The 9,258-nt window shown below is 32.3% G+C and overlaps 2 protein-coding genes across 3 annotated transcripts; both read right to left on the reverse strand.

The window, feature by feature from the left end:
- Positions 1-756: 756 nt before the first annotated feature.
- Positions 757-2,380, reverse strand: LOC107839528 (tryptophan synthase alpha chain; the record flags this gene model as incomplete). Its single annotated transcript, XM_047394636.1, is given in 4 exon segments — positions 757-865; positions 957-1,022; positions 1,115-1,261; positions 1,971-2,380. Coding segments are annotated over 4 exon segments (520 nt in total), but the record flags the coding sequence as incomplete, so codon positions are not given.
- A 1,671-nt stretch (positions 2,381-4,051) lies between these two features.
- Positions 4,052-7,480, reverse strand: LOC107839527 (sec-independent protein translocase protein TatB). 2 transcript variants are annotated; one of them, XM_016683053.2, is made up of 7 exons: positions 6,979-7,480; positions 6,456-6,577; positions 6,138-6,276; positions 5,927-6,027; positions 5,647-5,842; positions 4,677-4,790; positions 4,052-4,466 (listed from the first exon to the last, which is right to left on the reverse strand). In XM_016683053.2, exons 1-6 carry the CDS (start codon positions 7,037-7,039, stop codon positions 4,681-4,683), a joined length of 729 nt encoding a protein of 242 aa, XP_016538539.1. In that variant the 5' UTR covers positions 7,040-7,480; the 3' UTR covers positions 4,052-4,466; positions 4,677-4,680. The 2 variants fall into 2 exon arrangements, with proteins under 2 accessions (XP_016538539.1, XP_047250593.1); XM_047394637.1 differs by lacking the exon at positions 6,979-7,480 and adding an exon at positions 6,702-6,845.
- Positions 7,481-9,258: the final 1,778 nt, after the last annotated feature.

Raw genomic sequence — 9,258 nt, forward strand, 5'->3', positions numbered from 1 at the left:
CAGAATTCTAGGGTAACTAAGTCAGAAGAAGTGTCATCAAAGGTCAAAAGAGCAAAAATGCCAAGGTCCATTGGTGATGTAAGCGCAAAGTGCAAATAAAGCATGAGCTTTTAATGAAGAAAGACACAAATGAGAAAAGTACGAATATGTATGTGTAGTCCAATACTAATAATTTAAAGCATGAATAACAAATATATGCTTCTAAGGTGAAATATCAATGATTTAGAGTTTCTTCGTCAGGAATACACTCATTGGCAAGGAAAAGTAGCCTTATAGCCTTCATAACAACACTGACGTGCCGATTAAGCGAGGCAGAGCGCTCAACATGTTTTGCACCTCACTTCAAGGCTTAAGCGTGCCTTCGCCTTTGAAAACACAGGTGAAAAGCACAAAGAACTACTCCACTGCAGAAGAGAATTATAAAGTAATGGTCACTAGTCCACCACTCCTTCATATGCTGGAAAATCTAGTACCATCCATCTCCATTATGGTCAAGTATTCCCTGCTGAAACTAATGAGGTTATGCTTTGTGATAGAAGATTACAGACTTCATGCACTAAGTTGAAAATATTAAACGTCAAAGAACCAACATGAAACTAAATTATCCCGGGGGCAACTCCATACCAGTAGAAGTTTTAATTCACGATGGAAAGAAATGTATACGTGAAGAGTCATTGAATGCTTCATGTTATTTGCACAATGCATATCTTCTGGTAAGAAACATTCTTGCACTAATAAATTAACACTAAAGATTACCATGTACACCAGTATCCCTTACAGTAGCCATGAACTTTTCAACACCGCGCTTAAGTATTGGATTATAATATGTGAACAAGGCAATAGGGCAGGACAACTGAGGAACAACCTGTCAAATGTTGGGAAAAAAGGTTAAAATATCACATACTAGCAGGGTTGCCTGTCATTCTTTAATTAAAAAGCGGAGGCTATGGATTTACATCTTCTAACATTGACATAACTTTGGCAAAGTTGGTTCCTTTATTCAGTGATCGTGAAGCAGCAGCCTGAAAAAACGGTTTTAAGTAAAGAAAATGAGAAAAACAAGAAGTAAAGACAAAATTTAGGACTAAAATGCAGTGATTCCTTTTATCAAAACCTGGATGACTGGCCCATCAGCCAACGGATCGGAGTATGGTACTCCTAGTTCAATGATATCTGAACCACATCTATCCAGCACTTTCAGTGCTTCTGCAGTTGTTGCCAGGTCAGGATCCCCAGCAGTGATGTATGGAATTAATGCCACCTTTACAACCAAAAAAATGTGAGTTTCCAATTCAAAAATCAGAGATGATAAATAGAAATACTATTGAACTGTAAATCATCTCGACGCCGGAGCTTTTACAAACCATTTGACTATCTCGGACAAGCTCAGTGTGAAAAAAAAATGAAAAATTTTCACTTGATTGTTTCCTTTCCATTCAATCAATGTTCTAGACAGAAATTCAACTAAAGCAGGTGAAAATTCTCTACAAACAAAAGTCAGGATCTTTCTAGGGGATAAACCGACCTAATCACTAAGGCCTCATTTGGTTGGAAAACAAGTTATCCACGAATACGATTGTCATCCCACCCTCAACGTAGAATAAAAATAATACTACAATCGCAGAATAAGTTATCTCACGATTTTTTTTTCCAACAAAACATGGGATAACTCATCCTAAAATTAATCTCGGGATTAGTTGTCCTTATCCCTTCTACCAAACGAGCTCTAAATTCCATACCTCCATAGGAGCAACAGATAAAATCTTTCCCAAAAGTATCAAAGACAATCAAAATCTCACACAACAAAAGAAGATTTCTGCATACATAACAACTCAGCACTTCATCCATCATTATTCAATCATATACCAAATTCTGACCAATACCAAATTCGAGAACTAAAATCCTCCAAAACAAAAATAAAAAACTTTTTATTGGTGGGGGGAAAAGAAGACTGAGGTGGAATGTGATACCTTGCCTTGTTTCTTCAATCGAGTGAAAGTCTGGGAAAGTCCAACAGCTGCTGCATTGGTGGTGAGGGAGGCCATGGTAAGAGGTTTAGGGGAAGTCGAAATCTTGAGTCTCTGTGTATATGATTTTGGAAAAGGGTGACTTTGGAAGTTATTGCTATTGGAATGAATAAAGTGAGTTGCTTTCAGAAAAGATGCCATACCATCACCACAAGGCCCCGGCCAACTTTGTTGAAATGGAGATGTGTAAAGTATCTATCTCTACTTTATTGGCAATGAAAAGGCTTTTCCAGATTTAGAAGGGGGGTAAGGAAAAAATGAGTATTCGCGTTTTGGTCCTGTATGTTTGGTGTAATTACGTTGATTATTATTAATAGTTGTTGTATTCCGCTATCAAGTCAGCTTCAGCCTACCAACTACTTTTGTTTGAATGGTTGTTCGGTACTGTATTCGACGCCCTCCATTCAATTTCTAAATAAGTCCTCTTTTTTAACTTGGGCACAGACACCTTTTGATAAACTAGTTTAGGTGCGTGTGTATAAATATTACGATAAATAGGATATTTATTTAAATAATAAAAATAAATATAATAATTAAATTTAATAATTTTTGAATATGTAAAGATGAAGAATTTATTTATTAAACCTAATTTTTACCAAAAATATTTTTAATAGTTGACCGATATTCATCTACCATTTGTAAATTGCAATAAAACAATACAATGATAGACACATCAAACAATACAATTAAATCTAATCTTTATACACAAAAAAATTTTCAAAATCATCCACACTCATCTACCACTTGTAAATAATAACAAAATAATACGATAATAAAGATATCAAAATAATACAACTAAACCTAACCTTTACATAAGAAAATTCCTCAAAGCCGACCAACATTTCATCTATCACCTGTAAACTCAAACAAAATAATACGCTAAAAGTGATATCAAAACAATACAATTAAACTTAAATTTTACACACAAAATTCTCAAAGCCAGTTGAGATTCATCTACGAACTGTAAACTGCCACAAAATAACAAACCAATAGAGATATTACGATAATACAAAACCTAACCTTTACCTAAAAAACATCGAAGAAGTCGAGGGTTAAAAAATCAAGCATCCACCAATCTAGACATACAATCAAATCAAGTTAGATGAGCATCGATCATATTCTCTCAATAGGCAAACCGGTTTGTTCTTAGTATTACGTATTAGGAGTATTTTTCTAATTGAACAGTAGAAAGAAAAATATTAATTAATTCTCCTACCATATATTTTAGGAGTTCCATATATTTTAGGAAAGTATAGTAGAAAGGAAAATATTAATTGATTCTCCTGCCATATAGTTTAGGAGTCCCATATATTTTAGAAAATCAAGTTAATATAATAAAAATAATTAAATAATAAATTTTTAAAAATGGTGAAAAGACAGTTTTATCTAGAGAAGAATCTTTCAATAAAAGGCAAAAAGTTCAAAAATTCTAGATTAGTGTCTTTAAAATTAAAAGTAATTTTACAAACTTACTCTTGATTAAATTTTGGTTATAATCGAGATATTTTTGAAGACATAAACATACACTTCATTAGAAATAAAATCAAAATTTAAAAGAAACATTTATAAAAAAATTACGAGTAGTGTATTGTATTCGACGAATAAAATAACTTTTTATGGCGAAAGTTGGGAAACAAATTTACTTCCATATTAGTTATGTTCTCTCCATTTTTCAATACACTCAATACAGTTTTTAAGAAATCCTCTCCACCTACTTGGTTCGGTCTCTCTATTCACATACTCCCTCTGTTTAAAATAGAATAATATAATTTGATTTAATACAAAATTTAAGAAAATAAAAAAGACTTTTGAATTTTGTGGATCGAAATTGAAGCAATTCGCAGTTGTATCTCTTTATCTTTATGATCATTTTGACCCATTTTTGGTAGTCAATACAGCGACTGTTTAGTGCATAGCCTTTATGACTATTTGATGGAGAAGTTGAACAATCAATTAAACGTCTGTGTCAAAGATGTCGAATCCTCTCTCTCCTCATACAAAAGTAGGCCAGACCACAGCCATGATTTGGTCATAACGTGATAAATATGTGAACTTGAAATAAGAGTAACTCTCATAAACGTAGCAATCATACGACCCCATTAAACACACGTTTTATTTTATGAAAATTGGAAAGGGAAAGAAAGAACTCTCAGACTACAGAATCTGCATATGTTGCCCAGGTCGATTAGAAGGTTTAAAAATAGGCAGAGCTGGTTGCAGAAAGCCAGCTTTCAAACAATATGACTAGTTAGTTTGTCTTGTGGCAACACGGATCTTAAGTTCTTTAGATGCCTCATGATATCTATCATCGCGCAAAAACCACTACAAGAGACTTGAACTGGGCTACAAGTACTCCGTCTTTAGCAATCTTTCATCAGACTCCCTTGGCATGAAGCTGACCTCTGCCCTCTAATGGCACAAATCTTCTTTAAAATGTACCTGGAATAAGAGCATATACATATCAAAGATCATAGCTATTAGTTTATTTTCACATAACTGCAAAGACATAATGCACATACAATTAGGTTAATTATTACATTACGATGACTGCCATGTTTAGCCGAAAAAATAAACTGAACTATATGCATACACTCGTGAATAGAAAGCAATCAATAACCAAGCAAGCAGCAGAAAGGGAATAAACATTACCTCTTCATTCACTTTTTAATTGGTTTGGTGACTGCGAGAAAAACTCTTTGGCATTATTTGCCACTTCTGCCTCCAGTATCGCTTCTAACACAATGTCAGACCCCTTTGCTTCATCTGAAAGAACAAAACTATTAACCTAACAAAGGAAGACAAATCTCAACAAACTACTTCTAATCAAACTGCTGAATGCACACAGGGCGTGGGTGGGGGATCGGAGTTGATTCTCAAGAAAACTTCACTCTTCATTTTGCCAACCGGCCTTTCATGTTGGGACTAAAGTGCCTCAATGTGTTACAGAACAAAATTTCAGTACTTTTTTACAGAAAAGATAACATCGTTATAAATATTTAGTATTTATGTTATAATTTAAATATTGGCATGCCATTACCAAACCAAAATTAGAAACAGATTGGATTGAACTACATTTAGATCAATCTCAAACTAGACACATGAAAGAAGAATCTACTGTAATCCCTGACCGTAAAGTTCCAAATCTGAACCTTAGCTACTGCAACGTTGTTACTACCTCCCTCTCTAACAAAGTTAGCAGACAGTTCCGCTAGAAACAAATGATTCTGAACTGTATATTGTAGATTAGGCAACTTGGGCTGTCATTTTGCAGGTAGAAGACCGAATATCATAATTTGGGGCATTACCATCATTATACACCAGACTTCATATCTTAGAAAATGTTTAATTTTACAGCATCTTTGAACCTATCTTTCCAGTCATGACAACAAATGGCAACAGTAGACAGAACCAGCAGTGGGAAGATAACTCACCCCAGTAGGATTTCTGCAAAGGTCCTGCTCAGAACCTTTAGAAATACACAGAATTTTGCAAGTCGAATGGTATGTACATAGTAGTTACCAAACAGTAGAAAACTATTCTGTTTGAAAGGATATAGGACCAGTTGGGACTACCAAAAAAGAAGCCCGAGGAAATCAGAATCTCGAAAATGGTTCCTTACCTTTATGTTTTGGCAACAACCCTGCACTCTCTGCTGAAACAGGGAGCACAATAATACTGCCAGATTCATCAGTCAGCTCTCTCAAACCTTCATTATCTACAGAAATGGATTTCAAAGGTGTTGTTTCAGCCAATCTAGCATAAGCAGTGGCTTGGCTGTGCATATCGGTCGTCAAAGCTTTCCTTGAACTATAATCCTGGTAATTATTAATCATATAAATATTTCCAATTGAAAAGAACGATAAAGATAATGAAAATAATAGTCAGGGAAACCACAAAACCTCAGTTGTGACAGTTGCCACTGTACTCTCCTTCTCGGATATCTGAGGTCCCTTTTCAACAATGATGCTCTCTTTATCAGATTTTTGAGGTCCATTATCAGCTGAGTCACAAAGAAGAACTTTTTTAGAGTCGCAAAGAAGAAGACTACGTGAGAAACTAATTTTTTTAAAAAAAAAGCCTAAAATCAACCAAGTAAAAACAAAGAAATACCAGTGCTATTTGCAGTTGTTGTATTGATGCTGTCTACAAGCCTCGTTGTCAATGAACCAGGATTCATAAAAGAGATAGTCCGAATTTCATGACGTATGGCTTCCAATTGAGCCATGGTATCTTGCAGTTCCTTATGAACCTGATAAACAACTTGAGCTGAAGGATAAAATAATATTTGGTAACATTTCATTTCAAGCTATTATAATTTAGCCAATAAGCTTAAGAGCAAACAACAAAGTCTATATCAGTTGTAGCCATAATGTAAAAACTCAGCTCCAAAAGATGAAGGGGAAACTTCTACATAGATACGAATGAAACCTGGCGAGCTTGAGAATGCTCCATGACATTTTCAAACTGACCACGGGCTAATTGAACATAACCAATTGCACGCCCAGCAAATCTGCCTGCTGTTCTTGCTATAATTGGCAGATCTTTAGGTCCTACAACCACAATTTAATGAACAACATATTTCCATTAAAATTGGCAGAAATAAACAATCACCAGTAGCAATTGCAACAAACAACGTGATTAATTCCATAATACAGCTATAACAACCACACTTACATAACCGAGCTCAACTAGTTTGGAATTGAAGCATAATTGATAGCTTGCGTACTCTTGCAATCAAAACCTAATTATTCAATGGATAATTTTTAACCTATTTTAATTAGCACCTACTATTTATTTTTACAGAAATTAAAGAAATTACATGAAATATCATCCTAATATCGGTTATATGGACCTCAAAATTCAATTTTGGACACCTAAAAGGGAGTAAATTGAAGAATAATATTAAATGAGGAAAAAAACACGAGAAGACAGGGAAAAAAAAAAAGAGTACCAATAAGAGCAGCAGTAGCACCGAGCAAGAGAAAAATCTCTCCATATGAAAATCCAAACATCTCAAATATTATTGGTACTACTTAGCCATGAAGGCAATGGGCGAAGAACGGAAGAAATGAAATTGGAAGTGATCAATTATAAGTTAGCTAATTTCTAAAATTAAATTAGATTAAGCTAATTAAATATTTTTAAATTAAAATTTAGATATTTAAAAACAGTAAGAAAAGTATTTATAACTTGTAATTCTTTTAATGTCAATAATATATTTTGAAATATGAGTTAAAATTTAAATATAAAAAGCAAAAAAATGACACATAATTTATTCGATTTGTTTTTATCACCTAACCGCATTATAAATTGAAATATTTGGCCAAACAGTAGTAAGTAGTTTGCAGAAACGGCCAGAGTAAAAGATAATACCCATTTGAGTTATCAAAAAAATTCACGATTATTTTATTAAAATTAATCCTTTTTGGAGCGATTTTCTATTTTTTTGCTTCGCGCACTAAGTGATGGAGGTAATATATAAAGAATGGGTTTACACCCCCAAACTTTGTTTTAAAAATCAAACATCCCTTTAACTTTGAATAATAATTATTCTTCCTCCTTTTTTTTATTTGATTTTTCAAAATACCTACTTTATTTTTATATTTATATCAATATTTGAATATTTAAAAAAAAAATGATAACCACAATTTTTATTTTTAATCTATATAACATATTTTCTATAAAAAGCTAAAAGTTATTTTTTAGATGAAAATATAAAAGTGAGAAATATTAATTGAGTATATAAGTTAATGACATTCTATAACGAAATAATGAGAAAAATAATAAAAATTAGTTTTATTAAAAACAAAAATTCCAATATCTATTTATACGTGAAAAAAAAGGTAATTATATTTTTATAAATATATTCAATGCAAGTAATATAAATTAATTAATGCAAGTAATATGAATTAATTAATAGTCGAGGGTCCTTCAAAAACAACTTCTCTACCTTCTCAAGATAGTGGTAAGGTTTGCGTACCCCTACCCTCCTCATACCTCACTTAGGGGATTTCAGAGGGATGAAAATCAATCAAACACCCCCTTAATATTGAGCAACAATTATTCTCCCCCTTTTCACCATGTAATGCCTATTTTATCCTTAATATTTTTAATATTCTGTTTATATAATTTTTTTATATTATATATATATATATATCTTTCATAATCGAGGTATTTATCATTTTTATTTAAATTCATTTACATTATTAGTAAATTCTTTTATAAGTTAATTACAAAATCTAATGGTATTTTTTACATTCAAAATTTTTATATTATAGGTATGAAGTATGTATGTGTGTATATATAATTATGTATATAGATGCATATTTTGATTCTCTCCTTTTTAGATATCTGTATAGATAAACGACTTTTGGTTGTGAATATAAATTATTTTTAAAATTATAATTTAAAATTCATTAATAATAATCATGTATTTTTTAATAAATATAGATCTACAATAATATCGTACTCGATGAAATTCCCTAAGTGAGGTATGAGAAGGGTAGGGTTATGCAAACCCTACCACTACCTCCGGAAGGTAGAGAAGTTGTTTTCGAAGGACCCTCAACTATTAATTAATTTGTATTACCTGCATTGAAATATATTATAAAAATATAATTACCTATTATTTTCACGTATAAATAGATATTAGATTTTTTAATTTAAATAATTTTTTTTATTTTGCTCATTTATTTCGTTATAGAATGTCATTAACTTATATACTCAATTAATATTTCTCACTGTCACACCCCCTTTTCACCAAAAGATTGAATTTTAAATTTGAAAGGGTTTTTATTATTGAGTGACAAAAGATGAAAACTTGTTTCAAAAAAAGATTATTTATATTTAAACTCAGAGTCGCCACTTGACATAATTCCTGTACCAAGTCACCTTTGGAAAATCCTTTTTGAAATTATTTGACTCTTTAAAAAAAAAAATTGGTTTGCGAATAGAGATTCCGGCTAAGGAATTCTGTTGACCGAGGGGAAGGTGTTAGGCACCCCTCGATCCCGAGGTTCGACCACGGTCGCTTGGTGAGTATATTGGCTAATTTGACATTACAAATGTATAAATCACACAAAACACATAAAACAACCAATCAAACACATGAAACAAAATAAATTCGAAAAAACATAATGTCCAGTCCAATTATTGCAAATCAAGATATAAAAATACGAAAATGTAAACCTACTTTAGTCTAGACTAATCCTAAACTACGCTCCAATGCTTT

This window comes from Capsicum annuum, chromosome 8, assembly GCF_002878395.1.
Source record: "Capsicum annuum cultivar UCD-10X-F1 chromosome 8, UCD10Xv1.1, whole genome shotgun sequence".
Classification (NCBI taxonomy): Eukaryota; Viridiplantae; Streptophyta; class Magnoliopsida; order Solanales; family Solanaceae; genus Capsicum; species Capsicum annuum.

Excerpts from the sequence above, each read along its gene's own strand:
- LOC107839527 (XM_016683053.2), bottom strand. The coding sequence starts at position 7,039 with ATGTTTGGATTTTCATATGGAGAGATTTTTCTCTTGCTCGGTGCTACT. Across the intron at positions 6,277-6,455 it reads AGCATTCTCAAGCTCGCCAG|GTTCATAAGGAACTGCAAGA; the intron begins GTTTCATTCGTA and ends GTTGTTTATCAG. Across the intron at positions 6,028-6,137 it reads AACAACTGCAAATAGCACTG|CTGATAATGGACCTCAAAAA; the intron begins GTATTTCTTTGT and ends TTTGTGACTCAG.